We start from the raw sequence: 27,740 nt of genomic DNA, 5'->3' as shown, positions 1-27,740 counted from the left end.
TCTACTCCTCCTGTCAATGCCTGTTCTCTGTCAGAGCAACTGATTATTTCCAGCCCACGGTTCCTTCTCCTTAGCCTTGCAAATTTTTCCTCATCATATGTCTATGCAATTCACTCTTGAAGCCACAGTGGATCCTATCTCCACCACATCTGCAGGCAGTGCACTCTGGATTCCAAGCACATGCTTTATAAAAAAGAAATATCTATTAATTCTCTAATTTAATTGTTAATTCTCCTCTTCTTTATTTTATACCTGTGACCTCTAGTCTTTGACCCCTCCACCACTAGGAATGACCTCTCGCTGTCCACTTGGTTGAGACTGCTCATTATTTAATTTATTGGTTTCAGATCTCACTCTGCTTTCTCTTCTCCAGAGAAAACAATCCCAGCCTCTCCAATCTTTCCTTTTGGGTGTAGTCCTTCATCCTGGAAGCCATTCTCGTAAATATCTCCATATGCTTTCTACTGCCTCCACAAAGAGGTGACCAGAATTGAGCAACGAGTTGCATTTTCTTTGACTCCTCCCTGCTATTAATGAAGCCTATAATCGTGTATGATTTATTAACCACTTTCTCAATCTCCCCTGCTACTTTGAATGACTTTTATACTTACACCTCCAGGTGCATCTACTCCTGCCATCCTTTTAGTACAGAATTCCCAAATACTATATCACCTCTCCTCATTCTTCCCACCAAAATGCATCACCTCACACTTCTCTGCATTTGACTTTATCTACCTTGCATCTATCCACTCTACTGATCTATTTATAGACTTATGCAATTTATTGCAATGCTGTTCACAGTTCACAAAACTGGCAGGTTTTGTGTCAACTGTAAATTTAGAAATTGTGGCTTGAACACCAATTATAGGTCATTCACATAGATTTAAAGAAAGCAATGGCCCTAAAGCCAATGCCTGGGGATCACCACACATCACCTTCAGTTTGAAAAGTAGTCAGTAACCATGGACCTCTGTTGCCTTTTAAAGTATAAAACTATAGTGAGAAAGATGGAAATCTGTTGTTGTCCCTCCTTTGTTACTGAATCTAAAAATTGGAAATCCTTATCCAACAACACTGTGGAAGTTCCTTTATCAAAAGGATTACAGCAGTACACTGCCAGCACCACATGACTTGTCAAGGGCAATTAAGGATAGGCAATAAATAATGGCCTCATCAGCAATTCCTACATCCCATCTATGAATTATAAAAGGTTGACTATGCTGATCAGTTTAGCACCGTTGCTCACATGCTAAAGATATTTTCACACGCTTTTAGCATTTGTTCTTTAACAGTTGCACTTAGCTGTTCACCTGTAAATCCCACTTTTTATGCTACTGTGAATCTCTTATCAGTGCCCCAGGCAAAGGATCCTACATTTGTCATTACTAGCGAATTTCTGGTGCAGGATAAGCTAATGTTTTATTAAATTTATGTCCAAAGAATTCTGATTCAAGACATTAAGCTTTTCAAAATGCAACACAGAGCATTCCCTTTGCCAAACTGCAAAGCCCATGGCCAAGCTGTGGGAAGAATTTGTGATAAAAAGGAGCAAATTGTAAAAGGACTGCAGCCTACATAAATGTGTTGTTCAGCACCCTGGAGAGGGAAGCAGATTCACAGTGGGCAAGCATCGTTGGCAAGATCCCATACATGAGAACCTGGATTATGCAGTTGGTGATGAGTAACTATTGGATGCCTACATCATCAATATAGTTAACACAATAAAAAAGGGTGTGTTCTCCACGCCAGGCAACAGAAACTGACTGTGTGCATGGATTTGTAGATTTGTTTGCAGATTCTGAAGCCTGACAATAGGAGTAAAATTAACTCCACTAAATGTTTTGTTTGTTGAATGATATGCCCATTCATGCAGCAATGCCAAACATTTCACACAATAGGTCATTTTAAAAACAAATATATCAACTGCTTGACTTTACAAATTCTTGACTAGTTGACCCAGCTGCCGAAGCAAATGCCACAAATAATGTGCCCTTTTTTCATAACGTTCCCTATCTGTACTTGAGAACAATATTAGGATATTTATAATACTTTAAGTAACCCCAAATCTTAAAATTACACATTTACACATATGGATAAACAGACAAAAGCAGGCATCAGGTCCACTCAGCCTCACCCATACAATTTGTTGCTTTGTGTGGCACAAAACTGGCATTTTGCACCGAATTCAAGGAGAAAAACACAAGTGATCTGTTGGGTGAGACAAAGAAGTAGATAAAAACAATAGGCTTGACACTAACTTTAAAATACAGTAGGATGTCTTATTAAGATGGGGCAATTAACCTCTAAAAACACAAAATACCCAATCTTATATGTAATGTAATTTTCTCCCAGATCCACCTTGTATATCTAGCCATTGCTCATCAGAGCCTCTGAACCTCTCCTCTGATGGAGGGATTGTGATTTGCTGGTAGAGTTCCTACTGATCCATTGATCAGCATATTATGATGCTTAGGTTGAATACTCTAAGTAGATTACACTCTATATCCCTGGTTTTGAGGTATTCTCTCAATCTCCTGCATAACTTTGGTAAAGAAACAGCTCCAAAAGCCATTTCTATTGTTTCTTTGGGGTCTGTTGATCTCCAGTCAGAGAACCTGTGTTGACATTTTAGGCATATATCTTTATAGGACAGGATGGGGACAAGGGTTCAACTTCAACAGAGTGTAGATCTACTAAGCTTTCATCCTCATTATTTTTTTTGTCATTATTACAAAATTGAAAACAACAGTCAACCTAAGACCCAAGCTAGGTCTTTTTTTCACATTGTGTGTTGAATTGTATAGATCCAGAATAGAAGAAAACTGAAGGTGAATTACAAAAAAAAGAGGGCAAATAATGTCATCTTTGAGAGGCACACATGTAAATGAGGAAAGTGAGAATTAATGTAGTACAAAACAGGGAAATGAAATCAAGCTGGAAACCATTAGATATGCTGTCTGTAGCATGTTCACAGTGGAAAAAGATAAGTTTAATAGATGCACTAAAAGGTCCAACAATTGTCTATTGATTAACAGGCTTATGGAAAGAATTATTGCATTAGTAAAGAATCTTCAAAAACTTACAAAAATAGATGCAAATGAGCAGATAGTTGAGAATAAATGGTTATTATTAGATGGTAAATGAATGACCACAGGTCAGTAAAACTTGAAAATGCTAAAAGCAGCTTGCAATTTAGTGAGATAACATCTCCAACTTAGGAAAATGGGTTGGACTTGTTGGACGAAGATGACAAAACACTTCTTTACTCAGGGCTTGTGAATCTTTGAAAGTCTCTACCCTCGCATGGAGTGGATGATAAATCATTTTGCGTTTTCAAAGGATAGATAAGTAGAGTTTCTTTAGTGCCCAATCATGTGATAACTGTGTGAAAGTGAAGTTGAGGTATAGAACTGGCCATGGTCTAATTGAATGTAGAGCAGCCACATGGGACTGTGTAGCCTATTCTTTCAACTAGTACATAGGTTCTTACCTTCATAACTAATGGGAAAGTCCTAGAATGTAGGGGACTAGGTTGGGAGAATCTGTGACCATATGGAAAATTGAGATTTGTGATGAAAGGAATTTGAAATAGAAAGATGAGGAGGTGGCAGGCAGGAATTGGTATTCCAAATGAGTCAAATCATGGGACCACAGCAACCAATAAATAAGTATAATTTATTGAGAACTACCCAGAGAGAGAGAGAGGAGGAACTGTGATGTGGCTGGAATATCTGAAGTGTTGAGAATGTAGGGATGTGTACAATTCAGGGTACAGGGCATTGCAAAGGTACAAAATAGACTAAATTTGGGTATTTTCTTAAGTGAAGCCCTTTTGGCAGAAATTACAGGGGGTAATTCATTGGCTGTTGATCCAATATCAGGCACATTTCTTCATTGGAGTAGTTGGTTTTCAATGTACATTTATATGTATGTTTAGCATATAATTTTAACAGTGTTTACTTGTCCTCCACCGACCAACTTTGGCCATCCAGCCACTTTGTTTGTTCTCTTGTTTTATTAGTTCTATTGTTTTAAAGTTGTATATCTGCATCCTGGTACTAGCTCTTTCTTGTATCCATATCACTTTACACATTAGCAATGTGGAATGCTAAGTTATGATGAGCAGGGTAGTTTATTAGCTTATTAATACATTTATACAGCCAGATATTACATTTTTCATCTCAGATAATAAAGCATTTTATTTTCCATGTTTATATTTGGTTGTTTGAAATATCCCATTGAAGGATAGGCATTTAAAATGGTAGAAAAATTTTATACGATAGATGTAGAAAAACTTTCTTTGGATGAATCATGTGAAAAACGTAAGGATAGCAAGGGAAATAGAGCCAGGTTAGATTAAAGGAGTTGATCTAATGATTGTGAGAACAAACATGAAGGCAGAGTGATGTATTCTTGTTCCGTTATTCCTACAAAACTTAACTAGTTGGGGCAATTCAAGTACATTATTTAAAGCCAGATCTAAATGTCATAATAAATTGTATTCACCTCCTTAATGACTGTGACTCCCCAAATAACTTATACTTCATTATTTTATTCATTTTGTAGTCTCTCAGGTTGCCCTATTGCTGCAGCAGAGAAACTGGCCAAATCACAGGACAAGCAAAATGATCTCACAAGGCTTGGACAAAGCTCAGACCAAATGCTCAGGTAGTTATATTATTTTTTTTCCATTTCCTTGGAGTAATCAATGCTGCCTCACACGACCCAGTCAGGAGTAAAAACGTGGTGGGTAATTTCACCTGCTCTGCCTGGACAATATTTCATGAAATCAGATCTCAAATCCATTCGAACTAAATATCATTCCATTAATACCAAAAAAAGATACAAGGCAACTAAATATATAATATTTCACAATTTTTGAATATTTAATATGGAAGCCTAATTATTTGGAGTTGTTAAAAGACTGTCCTATAATTCAATAATAGAACTTGAGTCAGGTAGTGTTAGATTTGTCAAAGAGAAAACGGAATGATTTATTGATATAACCTGCAAGTGTATTGACATATATTTTGAGTCAATTCTTCAATTTGTGCATCAAACCCTTTCTCAGATTCTATAATTTGAAGAAGCTAGTTCCAATCTGGAATATCCATTTGCAATGGACACATTTGCAATTGGGATTCTGCCAGGTATGGACTTGAGCAGCTGAGGAAGGAGAGGTCCTGCCACCAACTTTGTCTCATTGCCAACACTACCAGAACAATCCATACCACCTCAGAAAAGCCCCAGAAATGCACATGAAGTGCAAAGGAGACAAGAGCCAAGAATAAAGGCTTACTTGTTTTCTTCTCTGGGTTGGGCATCAGGAAATAAATTGCAAAGTGAAAGATAATTGTGGGGTAGCTCTGAATATAGGGCTAAAAAATTCAGAAGGAGAAAAAGAAATTTATCAGTAGCACTGCTGATCTCAGAAATTCTGCTCCTTGTTAGGTTGGAATCCAGTTGCAGTTAAAATAGAGATACTGTCACCTGCATCAGAATCTAATCTGGGTGATCTGGCTAATCTGGGCAAGTACGGTAGTGTAGCGGTTAGTGTAACGCTATTACAGCGCCAGTGACCTGGGTTCAATTCCGGCCGCTGTCTGTACATTCTGCCTGTTTCCTCAGGGTGCTCCAGTTTCCTCCCACATTCCAAAGGTATACTGGTTAGGAAGTTGTGAGCATGCTATCTTGGCGCCGGAAGCGTGGTGACACTTGCGGGCTGCCCCCAGAACACTCTACGCAAAAGATGCATTTCACTTTGTGTTTCGATGTACATGTGACTAATAAAGGTATCTTGTCTTATCTTAGATTTCACATTAGTCTCATAATGAGGCATCAATTAACATTCAATTCAAAGCTTGCCAGCATTAGGGCATCAATACTGCCTTTAGTTTTTTACCCAACAAGGCTTTCATATTCTGCAGAGTGACAGTTCATCTTTTGCATATTCTGACTATCCAGCCCAGTCAGTTACCCTTACATTGATGGTACTGGCAAGGGCAATTGTGTTACCATCTTCTCTTGTGTCATATTTGGCTGTCAGTCAAGGTGGACTAGCAGGTTATGCCTTTCCAGAATTTCATACAAAAGATTAGAATAAAAGTTCCTGTTTTGAATAGTTTTCACGTTTTGGCTTATCATGGTCAAAATATAAACACGATTTTTGTTGCTCCAATGTGCCACCTGGTGGGACAATTAAGGAGTGACACTGAGAACAGCTGAGAAGGACTGGAGTGCTTTACTGAAGAATCTGCAGTTTACATTGGCAGGAGAGGAAATAAACAAATAAGAAATATAGTTTATGGCTTTTCTGTCCTTTCCATAGGCCAATGTGTCTGGTGAAACAAATGGAGATTACACAGCTGAGCTATGGATCATCACAGCCAATCAGCACATGCCATAGCAACATATCTAAAGAGCTGGACAAATATACAAAGGCTCCATTTGATTATGCCAGCTTTGATGCACAAGTATTTGGGAAGCACACGGTAACATCAAAGTGCAAGAATGGGAAGCTGTTCAATTTTGTGAATGTAAGTATTGAAGAATAAGATGATGATAGTAAAGAATACATTGGAACGTTAGAAAACAGATATCATTAATGGATAATAAAACTGAACATTTTCCCTTGTCTCCCAGAGTAACTCTAGCAGGACATGCATAGAAATTCCAGGAAAACCATAGCAGCCTCATATTATTGTTCTGGGAGATTCCTCAATGCTTTGTGAGACTTGATCTTCCAACATAATCCCCTCTCACCCATCCCCACCAGCTAAGTGGACACTACGGAATGGAAGGTTAAGTAGGATAGGTTGAGTGAGCTGGGGCTTTTCTCTTTGGAGAGAAGGAGGATGAGATGTGACTTGATAGAGGTGTACAAGATGATAAGAGGCATAGATCGAGCAGACAGTCAGAGACTTTTTCCCAGGGTGACAATGGCTAATGGGAGGGGACATAATTTTAAGGTGATTGAAGGAAGGTATAAGGGGGATGTCAGGGTAAGTTTTTTTACACAGAGAGTAGTGGGTGCGTGGAACACACTGCCTGCAGAAGTTGTGGGGGCAGATATACTAGGGACATTTAAGAGACTCTTAGATAGATACATGAATGATAGAGAAATGGGGGCTATATGGGAGGGAAGGGTTAGATAGATATTAGAGCAGGATAAAATGTCGGCACAACATTGTGGGCCGAAGGGCCTGTACTGTGCTGTAGTGTTCTATGTTCTATGTTCTATGAATCAGGTGCAGGAACTCCCTAATCCTCCCACCTCAGGGGTCCAGGTCAGGCAAGCATTCTGCTCATCTGAAAAGCACAACAATTCTGTGAATCAGCCCCTTGCTCATGAGCTAATGGATCCATTGGCTTCTCATTGTCAGGGAGAATGTAGCCATCGTGCTGAAGACTAAAGTGGAGCTTACCCATTGATTGCAAAGTTGAATAGGATTAGTTCTGGCGTCATAACCCTAAGAGATTTTGTCACGGTTGCACTCAATACGACTGCATTACTTCAAATCGAAATTTAAAGTATAGACCTTATAATCACATTTCTTGTGTTTCTCCTCACCTTTTCTTATCTATTTTAACAATTCTACTTTTGCTTGACTTATAACTAATATCTTTGTAACCTATTATTCAATAAAACAAGAAAAAGTGGTTTAAAAGTTGGGAAATAGATTGAATTGTACAATGCAGTAAAGCTACTGCACAAATGTTAATATAAATTTCACCTGTTTCTATTGCCAGCCAAACAGTTTACAAGTCCAGTGACTTCTTCCAGCCGACTGCCGAGAGCTTCTGTTCAAAGTCCATGTCATTCCGGTGTCTACACTTATACTCATGATGCAGAAGCCACTCATATAGCAGCTGCAGCGATCCTCAACCTATCCACACGCTGTAGAGAGATGCCGCAGAACCTCTCTACAAAGCCACAGGATTTGTCAGCTAAGGTGAGACAATTCATGTAAAACTGTGGGTTGTACTCAAGATTACAATGAAAAATGTAAGCTGAGAAAATGTTTGAAGTAGGTAATGAACTCCAAATGCTATAACTATTCTCATATACTGATTTCTTCATTTATACAAATTGAACTGATATGATTCATTTGAGCTGTCGGATTGTCCAGCGAAATAACCAGCAACTCAAGTTCAAGCAGGATTATGAGAAAATAAACTGGAATCTTAAAATGCAACCCTTATTGAAAATACACTTATAAAATATACGCCGAAAATGTCTTACAAATCTCATGGGGTTGTGTTTGGTTCATTAGCTATGAATCTTTCAATGCAAAAACCATAAAGGTTTTGAGACATAATGGTTCATCCTGGGGAAGGGAAGAATATCAGACCACATTGAATAGTGGAAAGGCTGAAATTTCTCAAACTGAATGTTTTGGTTAATTTATGGAAAGAAGAATCCTTGACACATTTATACAACATACCATTCTCACTACTTTTATTTTAAATGGTTTAATGTTTCCAACTGCAACAACATGCATATGCCTAATTCCTTTAATACTATACAATAAAAAATGCCAGACTAGCATATGAATTTTGAAGTATTAATTTCTAATCATGCCAACACTCACTTTCCAGCCCTTGAGATTAATTCTGTTATCTTTAAGGATGAATAAAAATGATGTTCAACATAATGTCCAACATAGAGGTGGTACAATGGTACAGTTAATAGAGCTGCTACCTCCCAGCTCGAGAAACCTAGGCTTGACCCTGACCTCTACTGCAGTCTGTGTGGAGTTTGCATGTTCTCCTTTTCTCCAGGTACTCTGGTTTCCTCCCACATCCTGAAGATATTGCAGGCTTTTGGTTAGCCTGTAGGTGAATGATAGGATCTGGAAGGGAATTGATAGGAATGTAGGGAGAACAGAATGGGGTTAGTGTAAATGTATTCTTGCTCATTGGCACGGACTCAGTTACAGTTCTATCTTCCTTGATAGAATTTATAAAGTTGGATTATTATATGTGATCTATGAAAAGGCAAGACTTCCAGGCTTACAATTTGGTTGGCGCCTGTATAGCCAGGTTAAGCAGTCACTGCTGCTGATTGTTTGTTGACCTGTTTCTTCAAACTTCAGAACGCGCAGGACCTTGGCCTCACAAGCAAGGGAATCAACCAATATGGAGCACATAAAGGAAATTAGGCAAGTCCAGCACTGGATCCTTGAAGTCACAATAGGGATGGGAGTAGGATCGTGGCCTGGGCCCGCATTTAGGGTAAGGGTCAGTTGCTGGGTTCATGAGATGATGAGAAGAGGTAGTGGATTCAGGGAGTGGGAACAGTTGAGTAGCAGAGTGAGCAACATCTATTGAGAGTTAGGAGCATTGATCATGGGGATAGAAGTAATTGAGTTGAAGGTGTGTTGGTCCACCCCATGGTTGGTAGTTGAGGAAGGGTGCAGCTATTCGTCAGGAAACAGGTTGGTAGTCAGAGGATGCCATCATTATTAGAGGGTGGGATGATTGAGTCAGAGTTTCAATCACTGGTCTTGGGTGGACGTGGTAATCAGGGAGGATTATTGGTCAGTGAGGGAGTAGTTGGTGGTTGTAGGATTTGGGAGAATATTGTGGCAGAATGGGCAGCATCATGGTTAATGGTAAGGAGGTCAGGCAAGGGCTTTTGTAGGAGTAGAGGTTTCTATATTAGGGCATGGGACTATGAGATCCAGTTTCTAGTCATGTGTTTTATTTATGCTGTGTTCAAATCATTTCAAAATACATCATTTGGTTACTTGCATGACAGTATTGCAATGAAAGTATTGCACAGCTTTTCCAACTCCCCTCCCTTCTCTTAAAATGTTATTTAGAACAGTTCTATTAAGACATTTCTCTCTTAATAAGAACATTTCCATTTAGTGAGGAAAGCAACAAAGCAGAAAATCAGGGCTACACAAAATATATACCCTCTCCCACTCTCATTTAAATCTTCAATCTTGAACACTCAACTTCGAACAGTGCAAAGAGCTCAGGAGTGAAGAGTGCAGTGATGTGAAATTGATTCTTGAAACTAGCAGAAAACATGTGCTGGATAATCAACAACCTGCCTTATAATCTAGCCAGTTTTCTTTTCTGTTGATATTAACTACATCAAAAAGCAGAAGTCTTGTAAAAAGTTCAGATTTGCTTTATTGATAAAGACCATGCAAATGTCTCACACGGCTTGTGTAATGATAGGAGTGTAGAGAGGAGGAGAGGTGAATGGATGGCTTTAAAAATTATCATGCAGGTTTGTGCGATTCCATGACAATACTAGGAAGGTAAGCTAAACAAATTAATTCAGCAAGAAGTATTACAGAGTTTATCTGTCATATCAAATATAGATGTAATCCAGTGTCTTTGGTTGATGACCAACTCTTCCTAAAGGCTATTTATAATCAAACGTGTTACATGTAAGGTACAGACAAGTCCAAGGAACCTTGAATATCAAGGGATATCAAGCATTGGATATGGGCATAAAGGGAAGCATATGGCAGATATAAATAACTGCAAACAGAAGAGGCCTTTCAGGAGTAAAGTATAGTTGGGGGGTGGTAGTTGAAAAAGAAATTGGGAGGGCAGAGCATTTTAAAATTATATCAAGGGCAAGAGTGTAACCATAGAGAGAGTAGGGATCATTTGGGACTAAAAAGGCAATTTTTTTGTGAAACTAAAGGAACCACACTTAGACCACACTTAGAATACTGTGTTCAGTTCTGGTCGCTGCATTATAGGAAGGATGTGGAGGCGTTGGAGAGGGTGCAGAGGAGATTTACCAGGATGCTGCCTGGATTAGAGCGTATGGAATATGAGAAGAGGCTTAAGGTGCTAGGGCTTTATTCACTGGAAAGGAGGAGGATGAGAGGAGACATGATAGAGGTATATAAAATATTGAGAGGAATAGATAGAGTAGACAGTCAGCGCCCCCTTCCCAGGGTACCAATGCTCAAGACAAGAGGGCATGGCTTTAAGGTTATGGGTGGGAGGTTCAGGGGAGATGTCAGGGGGAGGTTTTTCACCCAGAGACTGGTTGGTGCATGGAATGCACTGCCTGGGGTGGTGATGGAGGCAGATACATTAGACAGGTTCAAGAGTTTGTTGGATAGGCATATGGAGGAATGTGAGATAGAGGGATATGCAGGAGGAAAGGGTTAGATAGTGTGAGGGTGGTTTGATGGACGGCACAACATGGTGGGCCGAAGGGCCTGTTTTGCGCTGTGTGGTTCTATGGTTCGATAAGTGAGGTAATAAGTGAATACTTATCATCTGCATTCAGAAAAGAGAAGGACATTCTCCTTTATGAATACAGATAAAAATTCAGGGAGAGGGTTGATGAAATTCTAGAACATGTCATTAAAAAAGAGGAAGTATTAGATGTCTTAGCAGGATTAAAGGTGAATAAATCCCCAGGGCCTGATGAGTTATATCCCAGCCTGCGATGGAAGGCAAGAGAGGATTGCTGGGCCCCCAAAAGTGATTTTCAAATCTTCAAAATGATGTATTTTGAAATGATGTGAACACATGACACAGCACTGCATGAGTAAAACATAGGTCTAAAAACTGGAGCACATAGTGCCATACCCCAAAGAAGCAACCTGTATTCCTACAAACACCCTTGCCTGATCTCCCTGTCACAGATGAGTTACCAAATGATTAGAGCACTACTAATGTGTAGCCTTATTCCAGGAGGGAAGTAATCCAGGTAATTACAGGCCTATGAGTCCAACATCAGTAGTAGGGAATTTATTGGAAAAAATTGCTGAGGTACAAAATTAATGTGTATTTGGAAAGGCATGGACTAGTTAAAGATAGTCAGAATGGTTTTGGTTGGGGGAGATCCTGTCTGACTAATTTGATTGAATTCTTTGAGGAGATCACAAACTGTATTGATATGAGCAGTGTGGATGATGTAGTCTGCTTAGACTTCAGGAAGGCCTTTAACAAGATCCCACATGGGAGACTGGTCCAAAAGGTAATTGGTAATATATGGCAGAAGGTGATGGTAAAGGATTGTTTTTGTGATTGGAAGCCTGTGACAGGGATCAATTCTGGGATCCTTACTGTTTGTTATATACATTATCAAATTGGATATGAATGTAGGATGTTTAATTGGCAAGTTTGCAGATGACACAAAAATCTGCAGTGTTGTTGATAGAAGGATAGATGAGATATTTATTTATCAGTCACACGTACATCAAAATATGCAGTGAAATGTAGAAATGCATCTTTTTGTGTTAATGAGAATGTGCTGGGGCAGCCCACACGTGTCAACACTTTTCCGGTGCTAACATGCCATGACCACAGCTCCTAACCTGTACATCTTTGGAATGTGGGAGGAAACTGGAGCACCTGGAGGAAACCCAGGCAGACACAGGGAGGACATACGAACTCCTTACGGACAGTGGCAGAATTGAACCCAAGTCGCTGGCACTGTAATAGTGTTACGCTAACCACTACACTACCGTGCCGCCTATACACGTTCTAGGCTGCAGAACGATATTGATCAGTTGCTGTGATGAGCAAGCAATGGCAGGTAGAATTTAATCCTATAAGTGTGAGGTGATGCACTTTGGGAGGACTAATTAGTACAGGCGAGTGCCCCCACACACTTCCCCCTCCTCCCCCGCCCCCTCCCCTGATGTTACAGCCATTCGGGTTATGGGTATTTGCCCTGACAGAATTCACATATCGCCACCCAAAAATTTGAGATATGGAATAAAATCCGCTCTTACAGATGTAGGAAAATTTATATAAATAAACACAAAGAAAAGAAACAGCAATTTTTGTCCAAGGACATGTGAACAGATGTCTCTGTGTGCAGCACCACCACACTCATCATCTGTGAAGCATTTTCTCTGCATTGTGGGGAGACACAGTAGCCATGGCGAGCTCCTTAAAGTAATCCCTTGGCTTTTATTCCACTTCCACTAAGTCACCGCGCTTTAACCCATTACCCCCTCGATCTCCTTCTACACCACCTCTCTGCCATGAAGCTCAATTCTCGAATCCCATCCCTTTCCCAGGTATCCCCACTTCCAATACTCTTTGCTATTCTACAAGCCTTGCATGGCAGAGAAAATGCCTCACAGATGAAGGGCGCGGCAGCGCTGCACTCTGAGACATCTGTTCACAAGTCTTCAGACAGGAGAGGATTTGGCAAAGGGGGAGACTTGGCTGTGACTGCTAACCCAATTGACACAGTGACATCATATCCAAATGTCATTGCCCCACAGTATTGCATGACTAAAAATAAAAACTGATGAAATTTGTTGTTTCTTTTGCACGAGCCATGTTCATCCCTTAAGTCTAATATTGGCATCACCTGTTAAATAACAGCAGCGGGTCACTTTGTCATCACTGACAAAATGGCTTAATGTGAGAGAAAAGTATCCCTTAGGAACTCATCTCTGTTTATGACACGAGATTCAATGTTACAGAAGATCACAATACGGACGGTTTTCCAGGAACATAAGGCAGAGGGTGCCTGTATAAGGCATACACAATGAATGGGAGGGCCTTAGGGAGTGTTGAGGAACAGAAGAACCTTAGTGTAAAAGTCCAAGGATCCCTGATGATGGCAACATAGGTAGATAAGGTGGTGAAGAAGGCCTGTGGGATACTAGCTGAGGCATAGAATTTAAGACCAGGAGGTTATGAAACAACTTTCTAAATCATTGGTTATACCACAGTTGGAGTACTGTGTACAGTTCTGGTCACCACACTATAGGAAGGATGTAATTGCATCGAAGAACGTGCAGAGGAGATTCACCAGTATGTTGCCTGAGATGGAGCATTTCGGTTATGAGGCTGAGTTTATTTTCCCTGGATCAGAAGAAGCTGGGAGTGTGGGTGCAAACAGTAATTTACAGGTTTAGATGACATCCAGCAAAGAAACTAAGTGTAAAGCATAATAACCAAGTTTCTGTTCAAATCATGCCTTGAAAACTGAAAGCAAATCTTTTTATCAATACTTAAAAATGCATTTACAGTACAATGTGCATCTAAGTTGTAAGAACAAGACCCCAGAAGTTTACCAAATTCCTCAATGCCAGAAAATGATGAGGGAGATGGAATGGGTAGTTATTAGGTAACGTTTCCCTGTAGCAGAGGTTTCTAAAACTGGGCAGCAAAGGTTTAGGGCGGGGGGAGGCAGGGGTGAAGGTCTAGAGGGGATCTGAGGAAAAGCTTTTTTACTAAGAGGATGGTTGGAATCTGGAATGCACTGCCTGAGTGGGTGAGGAAGGCAGATACTTTCACAACACTTAAGAAGTATCTGACAAGCACTGAAATTGCTAAGGCATTTGAAGGCCTTGGACTAAGTGCTGGAAGTTCGGTTAGTATATATGGGTACTTGATGGTCGTCATGGACCTGGTGGGTTGAAGGGCCTGTTTTTGTACCGTATGACTCTGTTTTTGCCACCACTGGGAGACATTTAAGTTAGTAATGCTATTTAGGTTCTCAGCAAGATGCAGATCAATGTCCATTTTAATTTCCATAATTATTTTATTAGAACACTGACTAGAATCAGGGAATTATTTTAAATTTTAATGCTTATGGAGCAACAGACTGAATTTTGACAGAGGACTGTTAAGCGTCTCACACAATAACATTGCAAACAGTAATTTACAGGTTTAGATGCCATCCAGAAAAGAAACTAAGTGTAAACCATAATATCCAAGTGTCTGTTCAAATCATGCTCTGAAAACCGAAAGCAAATCTTTTTCTCAGTACTCATTTTCAATACCACTTGCATCGTAATTGTGAGATCAAGACTCCAGAAATGCCTCAATGCCAGAAATTGCTGCAAAAATAGTTACTTTTAAAGCCTTATTGAAGGATCAGAGGTTTTTTGCAAACTTTGAGTTCTGACAGATTAAATTTCCATTAAAAGTAACATGCAAAAGCTACATCTCCACACTGCTGATTGACCTTTGAAAAGTAATCTTCAAAGTAGTGTAACCCCTCTAATATGGTACAGTAGATCCCCCTTTAATAGTACTGTGGATCACATACATATGTCAAATAATAATAGTTGTGGGCATCTTTTAATGCAGAACACAGATATAGAAGTGGATGAAAATGGAACTCTTGACTTAAGCATGAACAAAAATAGAAACCGGGACAAAGTCACCACTCTCGGTTCTGCAGTAACCACACCAGAATCTCCCCCACCGTACCTAAACAGTATCTTGATAACTCCTCAGTACTACCAAGCACTGTGCGAACAAGAAGGATGGGATGCACCTGTTAACTACACTAAAGCACAAATACACAAGGAAGAGGATAAAGAGGTAACTCAAAAGTCTTTCTTTTTGATCATTTATGAAGTCTGCGTAGACTTGTGATTTGCTGTTGTCAGGAGCTCTGGTGTTGGTTAACTGTTAATTTTGTTATGGAATCATTTGTGAAAGCAAGCTCTTATGGGGATTTTGTTATCCATTGTTTCCTTCGAAGCAGTGGTAGCAGAGTCCAAGTCTGGAAAGTACAGCTGCAATCCATAACTTCCAATGTATTCATTTTCACTATTTTTCGGCAGCCACAACTTTCCACTTGAATTTTAAGTTAAATTATATGATTTAAACCTTTATGTTACAGACTAAGTTGCAGCCTATAGGGTCAGAACTTATTGTAAGAATAATCAGAAGGCTACTGGCATTACCATTACTTTACACAAGTTGATTAGTAGCATTAGCGAGCACACATGAAAGTCTAGTTTCTGTCTGATATGTAGCATTCTTCCATCATCTACTCACTTTGAAGCATGTACTATTCATGATTGGTAAACTGGTTCCATGTTGTTATATAGGCCTGGAGTTTCCAACTGCTTGCACCTCCCTTGGCACAATTTCTCTGACATTACACAAATTGTAGAACTCGAACTGCACATTACAATTGTTTCAACTGGAGTTTCAGCAATCTTTTTAGCTAGTATTAAAAGCTTTCCACCAAAAGCAGGTTCCACGCTCAAACCTAGCAACAGCTCCAGGAAAATCAAACATGACTGGGACTTCTTGCTAATTGCATTTGATTTTTTTTTAGTCTTTCAACAAGGACACAGAGATTAAGCTGGATCTTTTAGGCAAGAGCAGCTAGCAGCTACTTCTAAAGATTTGCAATTGAATTAGAAAATAATTTTGTATCTTTTTTTAAAAGCTCGTTATTAGTAATTTACAAAAGAATTACTCATGGGGTGGATTGATGCTGTGATTCAATGATGTGATTGATGCTGTTTCCTAACTGACAAAATACCCTGCTCATTATCACACTTGTGCCCGCTGACCTACATTGGCACCAGTTCAGCAAAGCCACAGTTTTTAAATTCTCAACCCCCATGGTCTCACTTATCAGTGTTGACTTTTGGTTGATAAAGCTTCTGTGACATGGAATAAGTTATTACATTATAGCCACGTAAAAGCAAGTAATTGATGTCACCACCCTTAAATATATTGAGAAATTCTCATTGAAGAAATTTTATTAAAGTGATTATATTTTAACATGTGGTCCAATAGTGCCGGTTCTTGTCAGATTTTGCAATCAATTATGTAGATTTGAGTTTGAACAGATAACACATAAAATAAATTTCTTCCTGAATAGAGTATCATTTTGTGTGCTGGAATGGCTGATAGCACCCAGACCAAATCTCCACCTTAATGTTATCTCATTTATTATACTTACAGAAAGAAGACATTGGTCCAGAGGAAGGAATGGAAGAGAGGAGATATCCTGGTGAGGTTACTATTCCTAGTCCTCAGTCCAAAGTTCCAAACAAGGACTCGAAGAAGGAACTTATCACGTAAGTTGCAGCACACCATTTATTCTCCATCTGTGCCGTGCAGCAAAAACTTGCACGTAAATTGATAGAGTCATAAAAATCTCAGAATATGTACAGAATGGAAGGAAGCCATGAGGCTTGCTAGTCACATTAGTGTAATCCAGCTAGCTCCATTTCCTTTCTCTCTTCCCATAGTCCAACAAGTTCTTTTCTGTCAAACACTTATCCAGCTCAACATTATGAGTGAGCCTCCATTTTTGCCTTTGTAGTAAATTCCAGACTCTGACCACTCATTGCATAAAAGGGCTTTGCCTTTTGTGACTTTTGATTCATTTGACTCTTGCCTTCATTCTATGTCCCCTAGCTCTTAACCACACTATCAAGAGGAACAGCTTCTCTCTATCTACTCTACCTACATCCTTCATGATTTTAAATACCTCCATCAACCTCCTCTGCTCCAAAGAGAGCAACCCCAGCCTTTTCCAGTCATTCCATGTAGTTACAATCCCTCATCCCTGGAATAATTTTAGTAAATCTCTAAAGTCTGAATCTGGACAATAGCTGAACATTTCAGTTTATAGTTCTGATAGAAATATCAGCCTATAACTTCTACCTTCCACTGAAATACACAGAAGAGGTTCCATGACAGTTTTATCCAAGCCTGTTGGAGAGTGACTTTTATGCAAGTGAGCATAAGCCTTGCACTTCATGGGTCCTTTGCCCTGCTGCACACATTGACTGCACATATCATCTCCAGTTATGCCTGATCTACAGACAAGCCTGCACAGTATCCGATCTTCTTTGCACCTCCTCAAGCAAAAGCTCTCAACTGGAAATGCTGCTGGAAGTAGTGTGGTGACTTTGGATGTACTATTGTGAGCAGTGCCAGGAAACAAAAGCAGGGATCTAGCAACTCTGATACTGCATTGGAGATCGTGGAATCAGAGCAAGACAACCAGAAAGATAATCAAAGCACTTGAATCCCAAACACCTCTCCCAGAAAATAAGTAGATTGCCTCATCTGAATAATGTACTTAAATTTGACAAGTTGTTGCATTGGAGCTGAACCTACTTGTGTCTTTTGACATGGACTCACCAACAATTATGCTGGTAAAGCCTTCCCCTTAAATAAGTGCTCCAGCACTTGCATCTCCTTTTTGCATTTGCATTTCTGCTTGCTGCCCAGTTGTCACTTACTTACTGTCCATTGTCACTGCAGTGATGTCAAAAGTGTTTTGGACTAGGATTGGCATCACTAATGCACACCCAATGAGCTTCAAATGCTCATGGGAGCATGTGAACCATAGTTATATTTCATGGCTGACATACTCAACAGCATTCACCAATTAATCCTACAACTCAATTCAGTCACAGAGTACATAAAATTTGCATAAAGCTAAATTTAAAGGCCATCAATTCTTCACTTTTATGCTTCTACTATTAACTCTTGTTCTATTAATTCTTCACTTATGACCTCAAATTAAATTCGACATCTCAAATGCTAAACCTAACTCAAGGAAGGTAAGTTATATGTATGTCAAATACCTCTTTTCCCTTCAACCACCTGTAACATTCAAAAAAACCCATTTTGTCCATGTGCCCTGGAAGTTAATTGGGAGGATGCAGATGAATTTTAAAAAGGAATGCTCAAGTAATATACATCATATCATGAGCATGTATACTTACCAAACAATTGGCATGTAGTTTTTATCAAAGTTTCTAACTCATATCTGCAGTGCTACTGCAACAAGATGACATTGCAGTGCAGTTAAATCAGGGTTTTGGTTGTGGTTTTATAGGGAGGAACTGAAGAGAACTCCGGAAGCAACATGTCTTTAATGTACAAATCATTTAACTTAAATTCCAGTTCAGTTCAGAAAGCTAATTTATGTTTATCATTTCATAAACAAATTGGCAACTGTGTTTCCTATAACAGTGCTTTGAAATGTTCTGAAACGGTGAAAAGCACTTTAAAGCCCATCTTACTCTCGCTACTATTGTTGATATGACTATATGTTCATGTTTATGTTTCACAGTTGCCCTACCCCAGGATGTGATGGTAGTGGCCACGTAACTGGAAATTATGCATCACATCGCAGGTATGTGAAAGCACTTATCTTCATACTCACCACTCATGAGAGATAATGAAATAATAGAGTGAAATCTCCTGGCAATTTAATAGGTTTTATTGTAAGGTCTTGACATTGTTACATGTTGATTTTCTTCCTGCATTTTGTTTATTAAAGTGATAGGAGTGATTGCTTTGCACTGTAATCTTTTCATCTGTGTGAGTGAGTTAGGTTTGGGTAACACAGGGTGTAATTGTATCATTACATAGAGGTTCACATCTGCAGGGAAGCAAAAATAGCCTTATACTTGCAGTATCAAGTCTTAAGCTCTTGCAAGTGTCCACAAGCTCAGTTGTACTTCCTGGAACTTTTATAAAGTTCCTGAAGATTTTTGTTTTTGTTTTAAGGAAGTGAACACTCTCACATTTATTGGGCAGGAGTGCAGTTCGGAAATGCTTGTAAATATGTGTCTCTAAGCTGTGGTACTAATGAACAAGGTGCAAGTTACAAAAGAAAATTGACTTCAGTCTTGCTTTGTTTTCTGCTGCTAGTGCTCTCAGTCAGTAGTGTGGTTAACTATAGCCTGAACTATGTACAAAATAAACACAATTTCTCATTATGCAATCTGCCGGCAACAGCATCTTTTAAAAACAGAAAATTAGCTTGCAGTTTGTGGCTGAATTAAACACCACTCTCTTGTAAGCTGTGTATTTGTCCTCAAAATGTCTAAAGTGCTTGTTGTGCTTATCTAACTGGACACACTGCAAAGTTGTAGCAAGTTTGTGATTTTAAAAGGGAAAACACCTTAATTTTGTGATTAAATTAAGTTTTTCTTTGGAGATTTTCCATTCAAGGAAAAGTCACATAACTGTTTATTTAACCATCCACCAAGCACATAAAAACCTACTCAGGCTTTTACTATTAACCCATAAATAGCTTGATATTTATAAAAAAGTCAGTGTTAAGACACCCATAATATATAAAGAACCGTTCTAGCTGGCATACATTTGCATGGTTAAAAATGTATTTTTGTTTAAGTTTGTGATTTTATACACACCATTATATTGGTTTTACACACAAAATATTACGTCCAGGTTTAATAAAAATTTCAGGTGAAACATTGATATCTTCAATACTACTGAAGCGCTTAGACAGACACTTAAATAGGTAAGACATACGAAGATAATGCAAATGGGATTTGTGTAGATAAAAAGGTCTACATGGACATGGTAGGTCAAAGGGCCAGTTTCTGTGCTGTATAATTCTATGTCTTCATGATTATCAACAAAGGGAAAGGGCAAAAATCTTAGTTTCTTGCATCAAATATGCATATTTAATATGGAAGTAAGTGGGCTTTAATAAAACAGAGTACAACTCACTGCTGCTACAGTCTATGCAAGTTTAACACAAGTTAATGAGGACAAATTTCTCTCTCCAAATTCTCATAATGGTGACTCTGAGGCAAGGGCATTACCAAGGAGCTACTTCTAACAAAACTGGGCATGTATGAAGAAATCCAGGGTTCTCGAGCTTATATCCCCACTGATGTAACAAGCAAAGTAGACTACATTCTTCTGAATATGCATTATTGATTTCCTTTACAAATATATATTGGCCATTCTTTCAATGGTAACGTATAATTTATGTGATATTGACAAACATTAATGATTGTTCTCTATGTGAGATTGACAAACATTAACAATTGTTCTGGTGAAACTGGAACTATCTTACTTCCAATATATTTCAAACTGCAAATTTACATTTCCCCGCAGGGCAAAATTACATTAGTCATAGAACACTACAGCACAGAAAAAGGTCATTTCGCCCATCTAGTCCATGCTGCCTGATCTTCTGCCTAGTCCCATCTACCTGCACCCATCCATGTACCCATCCAAACTTCTCTTAAATGTTACAATTGAACCCGCATCTACCACTTCTGCTGGCAGCTCGTTCCATAGTCGAATCACTCTCTGAGTGAAGAAGTTTCTCCTCAGATTCCCCTTAAATATTTCACCTTTCACCCTAAACCTATGTCCCCTAGTTCTAGTCTCAGCCAACCTGAGGGAAAAAAGCCTGCATGCATTCACCCTATCTATAGCCCTCATAATTTTGTATACCTCTATCAGATCTCCCCTCATTCTCTGCTCCAGGGAATAAAGTCCTAAACTATTCAACCTTTCCCAATAACTCAGGTCCTCAAGTCCCGGCAACATCTCTGCACTCTTTCAAGCTTATTGATATCTTTCCTGTAGGTAGGTGACCAGAACTGCACACAATACTCTAAATTCAGCCTCACCAATGTCTTGTACAACTTCAACATAATATCCCAACTCCTGTACACAATGCCCTGATTTATGAAGGCCAAAGTAACAAAAGCTCTCTTTATGACCCCATCTAGCTGTGACACCACTTTCAAGGAAGTATGAATCAGTATTCCCAGGTCCCTTTGTTCTACCACACCCCTCAGAGCCCTACCATTCACAGTGTAAGTCTTACCCTGGTTTGTCCTCCCAAAGTGTATCACCTCACACTTGTCTGCATTAAATTGCATCTGCCATTTTTCAGCCCATTTACCTAGCTGCTCAAGATCACGCTGCAAGCTTTAATAGCCTTCCTCGCTGTCCCCCAATCTTGGTGCCATCCACAAATTTGCTGATCCACTTTACTACATTATCATCTAAGTCATTAATATAGATGATAAACAACAACAGACTCAGCACTGATCCTTGCGGCACGCCACTAGACACAGGCCTCCAGTCAGAGATACAACCATCTACTACTATTTTCTGGCTTCTCCCACTAAGCCAATGTTGAATCCAATTGACTACTTCATCCTGAATGCCAAATGACTTAGCCTTTTGGATCAGTCTCTCATGTTGGACTTTATCAAAGGCCTTGCTCAAGTCCACGTAGACAACGTTCACTGCCGTTCCCTCATTTGGAGGAGGTTCCTTTTTGGTAACCTCCTCGAAAAACTCTATTAGATTGGTTAGACATGATCTACCATGCACAAAGCCATGTTGGCTATCCCTAATCAGGCCCTGTCTATTCAAATACTTATTTCTCCCGTCCTTTTTTTTGCCACACAGAAATTTCAAAACATATCCTGTCCCTTTGTTTTAATATTTCAATGATAGTTTCTTTTAAAATTTAAACCCCATATACAAGTTATGCAAGGAAGTTAAATAATGCTGTATATTCTCATGAAGTATTTCTGAACAGTAGATAATGAAGACAGGAAGATGTTCAGTGAACCTCTCATTCAGCAGCTCATCATTAATTCAACATTTTGAATCTTTGTAAACTAATAATTGTCAACCAAAACCTCTATCAAATTAATCTGTTCAGGCAAGTTTGTCAAAATTTGGTTTTCTGATTGGATTTTTAAAATGTACATATCCAAAGAAATATGGAAAACCTAATATCCAGTTATCTGACTGGATCGTGAGAATGTGAAATCAAGGTTCACTGAAGGCAGGTAAAGGCACTGTGTTTCTCCATCATATATTTTTTCTTGTTTAGAAAGTAGTAACATTATTAGAAAGGTAGAGGAGATAAATATTTTCTTTCTTTTGCAGTGTATCTGGTTGTCCTTTGGCTGACAAAAGTCTCAAGAGTCTAATGGCAGCAAGCTCCCAGGAACTGAAGTATGCTCATTTATATAACTTTCTGGTATCTTTCCATTACTATTTTCAATGACAGGCTTGAATGATTGGAAGACAGCATTCTTCACTCATTTGTAACCAAGAGTGTTTCAAGAATAACTCCTCTGCTCTGGGCTTCACCTGTAGTTGAGTTAGTTAGCCTCAGATGGGGGAGCAAGAGATTGGTTTTGTGCCTATGTTCTATGGAGGGAGGATACTGGCCAGGTTGGCACCTGGTTACTTGTGAGTGATGTTTTTTGTTGTGTGTGTTGTATCCGGAGGGATGATGGGATCAGGTTCAGTTTCAGATTCTTCATTGTCAATTTGCCTGCAAATCTGTGCAGTGGAGACTTGTGAACTTAGAACTGTACCAGCGTGTGCTATATTCCACTATGAGTTACTCCCTTCAAGAAAACTGTTGAAGAAATAAACTGTTTTGTTAAGAATGTACTTTGTTGTCCATAACAGTGGTATAAAGAACATGCCACATTAAGAATTGGCGGGGGCAAGATTGTCTACATTTCTTCATATTTTATAATTGTAACCTTGCCCAAGTTTTTTGGGGAGTCATGATACAATGTAGAGATGAGTTAATTCATCACAGTGAAAGAAGGCAAACAGGATGGAAATTACCCTAAGGTCAGTCTGTACTATTTCATAACAGTCAACAAAAATAGGAGGAGAAAATGTTCAAAATATCCATCTGATTAGATAACATCTGTGAAACGTGAATTGTGGGATTAATGCTTTTGGTTGAAAACCTGTCACCAGAAACATCTCACCACAGATGCTGCTTGTTTTGTGGGTTCAGCTTGTGATACATCAGCTTACAGCCTGTCATAACTCACAAGGCAAATGCATCACCCACAAATCAAAACAACAATCATAGGCCTCTATAGGAGTGGTGGTGTTCAAATCCTTTCAATTGTGCGGTATGAATTTTTGACATAAATGGAATAAAAGCTTTACATTTCATCAAGATATTTGGTTAATAATTAACAGCAAAGAAAAAATCTTTCAGACTATGCCTAGTCATTAGTTTTCTCTACTGTAGAAAATAGCAAAACCTTTGTTGAAAAAATGAGTATATTTTCAAGATATAAATAATATGTTTGTGTTTAATAGGGATGCCATCTTTGGTGGATGCATTCCTAGTTCTCATTACAATCACCGATTCCAATCACTCCATACCGTAAAATAGCCTTATTTTTCATCTCCAGTATTGCTATTCCTAATAGCCAAATGTTTAATGAAATAAAGCAAACACAGTTCTTTTAAACATCCTCATGCATTTTCTCCAAAATTGCTTGCAGCACTATCCAGGAGATTAATCTTTAACTCCTGGAGACCCCAGAACAATTTAGCAAGGTTGCCAACTCGAGAGTTTGGCATCAAGATGACAGCTGCACAAAATGTAACAGAGCTGCAGGTTTCTTCAAGGCCAACTGAAACCAAGATATGCAACGATTTACACTAATGCATTGATTTCTAATTTGGCTTCTCTTTGTTGAGGAAAAGTCCATATCATTTTTAGGAAATGTGATTTGCTCAGCACCGACAATGGTTTGCTATAATTTTAGCAATTAGCTGAAAAATCCCTCGTTGTTAGATGGCAATCAATAAGTACTCAAAAACAGGTGAATTTTATTGCATGATACAGCTTTTCTCAGCATATTTTTCTTTTATTACATTAGGTGTCCAACGCCTGGTTGTGATGGCTCTGGTCATGTGACTGGAAACTATGCCTCGCACAGAAGGTGGGTTTGGTAATAAGCTGAAAGAAATAAGGGCAGCAACTTAAACACCTGCTACTTGACGTATAAGTGCATGATCAATTTTATCTTCCAGCCTTTCTGGATGCCCAAGAGCTAAAAAAGGTGGAATGAAGCTAACACCCAGCAAAGATGACAAAGAGGACTCAGAGTTAGTGAGGTAAGATGAAGAGTTACACACCGTTATTTAAAAATTCTTCAGCCTGGTAATAACCTTGGTGTCAGTTTCTGAAACATAATAGGGAAATTATTGGACATTGCTGGGAATTAATCAATGGGTGATGTATCAGCAGATATTGCAGGTAAGCTATAAGTAATCTTTATCAGGGCTTTTGCATATCGTGACATAAAATTTGATGTAAACTTTAGGCATCAAATCAATAACCATGCTTGTTCATATTAATTCAGTGGATGCTCTTATATTTGTGTTAGTAGGTTTTAAATTTTCAAATTTCCTTACAGCATAGAAGGAGGTCATTAGACCCATCAAGCCCATGTTGGGTCCCAGAGCAAACTCTCCATCCCAATCCTGTACTTATTTCCCTGTGATCTCCTCTCACACATGCCTTTTAATGACCCCTGATTCTCCCACCTCCATTAGGGCTAATTTACAACAGCCAATTAATATAACAAACAGCACATCTTTGGGATATGAGAGGAAACTGGAACATCAGGGGAAACCCAACAGTGATTACAGGGAGAAAATTCCACATGTTGTGGATTCAAGTTCCACATCACAGAGTTGAGCACAGAAACTAGGTGAACACTTCGGAGCATTGTTGGAGGTGTCATCTTCCCCTTGAAATGTTAAACTGAATGCCATCTCTTAGGTGAATGCATAAATGCTTAATATCCCTATGTGGTATTTCAAAGAAGAACAAACAATTTTTCTGTTGTCTTCCAACCACTATCACAATAAAAAAAACTGATCTGGTTGCATTGCTCTTTGTGAAATTATGTTGTGCATAAATTGGCTGCTGTGTTTCTAACAGTACAACAATGACTGCATTCAGAACTCTTTATTCGATGAAGCAATTTGATATGATCTTAGGTTCTGAAAGGTGTTTCATAAATGCAAATCTCTCATTGTGTGTTTTTAAAATTAAACTTAAAATACTCTGAGTAACAAAAAGATTAGCTGGGATCACCCTAGTGTGAAAGGCTTAGAGGAAGTGTAATTTTTAAAGTGCATCCAGGAGAGCTTTTTCAGCCAGTATGTATACAATCTTGTGAGAAAAGGAACAATACTGGAATTAATTTTTGGGACTGTTACTAGGTAAGTGACTGGAGTGTCAGTGGAAGAGCAATTTGGAGATGATGCCCATAACTGTAAATTTCAAAGTAGTTATGGAAAAAGAAAAAGGTGGACTGGAAATTAAGGTCATGAACTGAGGGAAGACTGATTTCAACATCATAAAGCAAGACATGACAAAGGTAGGCTGGGAGTAGTTACTTGCAAGTAAGTCTGCATCCAACAAACAGGAGTCATTCAAAAGTGAAATAGTTCAGAGGCAACTTACTCCCGTAAGGGTGAAAGGCAAGGACAAGTCCAAAGAATCCTGGATGTATACAGATTGTATATTTGTATACAATTGTATACAATTACAGATTGTAAGGTTGTATACAGGATACATAAAATATAAGAACATGGAGGTTATGGTCCAGCTTTATAAAACATTGGTCAGGCCACAGCTGGAGGATGGTGTGGAGTTCTGGTTGCCACATTATAGAACAGCTGTGATTGCACTGGAAAGGACACAAAGGAGATTACCAGGCTGTTGCCTGGGATGTAATGTTTCAGTTATGAGGGAAGACTGGATAGGTTGGGTTTGTTTTCCTTGGAGCAGAGGAAGCTGAGGGGAAATTTGATAGAGCTATACAGAATTAAGCAAGGCTTTGGATGGGGTAGATTGTGATAAACTTTTTCCTCATAGCAGGGGTGTATAAAACATAGGGCATAGACATAAGATAAAGGGTAGGAGGCTTAGAGGAGATCCGAGGAAAAAAAATCACTCAGAGAGTACTTGGCATCTGGAACACACTACATGAGGGAGTGGCGGAGACAGAAACTCTCACAACTTCTAAGAAGCATCCAGATGAGAACTTGAATTGTCATAGCAGAGAAGGCAAGGGTCAAAGGACCTGTTTTAGTGCTGTATGACCCTTTGACTCTATGATTGCTATTGCCAATAATGCTTACCTTTCATTGAGTAAAAAATGCACTATAATGCTGCATTATTGCAATAATGAACATATGTTGCAATAATATTAAAAATCTCAAAATAGGATTCATCATATCACTTTATATTAAATATCAACAATTATCATTTATATGGTCACTTTAATCCAAGTCCCTTGGCACTTCACAGGAAAATTTTTAAAAATAGACTAGCTGCCAAGAATGAAATTGCAAGTGGCTATTGGAAGATAAAACAACTTAATGTGCTTTGTGTTTATTTTTGAAAGATAAGTGACAAATAGAGGAAATTAAGAGTTTGGAGAAGGAGTTCCAAAGCCTTGAGTCCCAATCATTGAAAGTGCTGCTGCCAGCAATGGGCAAAAAGAAAAGCACATATACCTTACACCATAAGGCTGACAACAGCATCTGACAGAAAAGGTACAAGAATGAGGAAGGCCACATGAACAGATTGGGGCAAGGATAATGAAAGCAGGAGTTATGATTTTAATTTTATTGACTATACGAGAAAGAAAGTTGATGGAGTTGAACAAAAATAGGGTGATAGACAAAACCATAAGTGACCACAAAAGACATAGATATGAGCATCAGGTGTAAAGAAAATGAGGTAAAATGATTGGTGCAGACCTGCCATGGAAAAGTAAGCCTTCACAAGATAGAATACGTTAGTGCATCTTAATAGGGTTCTATCTTGACCTGGTTAATGGAATGGAGTCTTGAGCATCAATCATTCTATAACTAAATCAGGTTTTCTTCTTACCCTTTGGTCCCCTCTTATTATTGCTGCATGCCTCCTTTGGACTCCTTTAACAGGCTGTGGCTTGATTACAGCCTGGGACACCAAGACCTTGGGCATAAACTCAATGGAATAGAGTAGAAGGAGTCTCATGTATGGTTAACTGATTGCAGTCCCCCCACTGTGTACCTCTGGTTTAACATGCTTCTTGAAATTTATTTGCAAAGAACTCACCTGGCCTTTTCCAATCAAATATTTGACAAGAGTGGAGGATGGAGTCAGTAGGAGGAAAGAACGAGTTTACACAGGAGATTTAAATGGTTTGCAATGAGCCGCCCATTGTTCAATTGAAAGATACTGGGATTCTTTCATGACTAAGTCAATCTGTTGTTCAGAGAGAACAAAGGTAGCAAATAGGGTTGAGGAGATAATGGCATTGTAGAACTGCATATTATCTCCATGAATCTGTACATTGATAACACTTCAATAGTACTTCACAAGAGCTTCGCTACATTCCCAAGTTGTGAAAGGTGCTTCATAAAGGCCATTCTTATGT

At 38.9% G+C, this 27,740-nt stretch overlaps 1 protein-coding gene across 1 annotated transcript in view; it reads left to right on the top strand.

Annotated features, from left to right (window-relative positions):
• st18 (ST18 C2H2C-type zinc finger transcription factor) overlaps positions 1-27,740 on the top strand; it is a 50,500-nt gene that overhangs the window by 9,398 nt on the left and 13,362 nt on the right. Inside the window, exons 4-13 of the mRNA XM_052023049.1 lie at positions 4,567-4,668; positions 6,329-6,530; positions 7,383-7,389; positions 7,750-7,952; positions 15,049-15,285; positions 16,672-16,787; positions 18,803-18,865; positions 22,414-22,482; positions 24,174-24,236; positions 24,328-24,411. Of these exons, the coding sequence (XP_051879009.1) occupies positions 4,567-4,668; positions 6,329-6,530; positions 7,383-7,389; positions 7,750-7,952; positions 15,049-15,285; positions 16,672-16,787; positions 18,803-18,865; positions 22,414-22,482; positions 24,174-24,236; positions 24,328-24,411 (1,146 nt within the window). The remainder of the gene's footprint in view (positions 1-4,566; positions 4,669-6,328; positions 6,531-7,382; positions 7,390-7,749; positions 7,953-15,048; positions 15,286-16,671; positions 16,788-18,802; positions 18,866-22,413; positions 22,483-24,173; positions 24,237-24,327; positions 24,412-27,740) is intronic.

This window comes from Pristis pectinata, chromosome 9 (genome assembly GCF_009764475.1).
Source record: "Pristis pectinata isolate sPriPec2 chromosome 9, sPriPec2.1.pri, whole genome shotgun sequence".
Classification (NCBI taxonomy): domain Eukaryota; kingdom Metazoa; phylum Chordata; class Chondrichthyes; order Rhinopristiformes; family Pristidae; genus Pristis; species Pristis pectinata.
The sequence above is the reverse complement of the archived record's forward strand: the minus strand, read 5'-3'. Positions and strand labels throughout refer to the sequence as shown.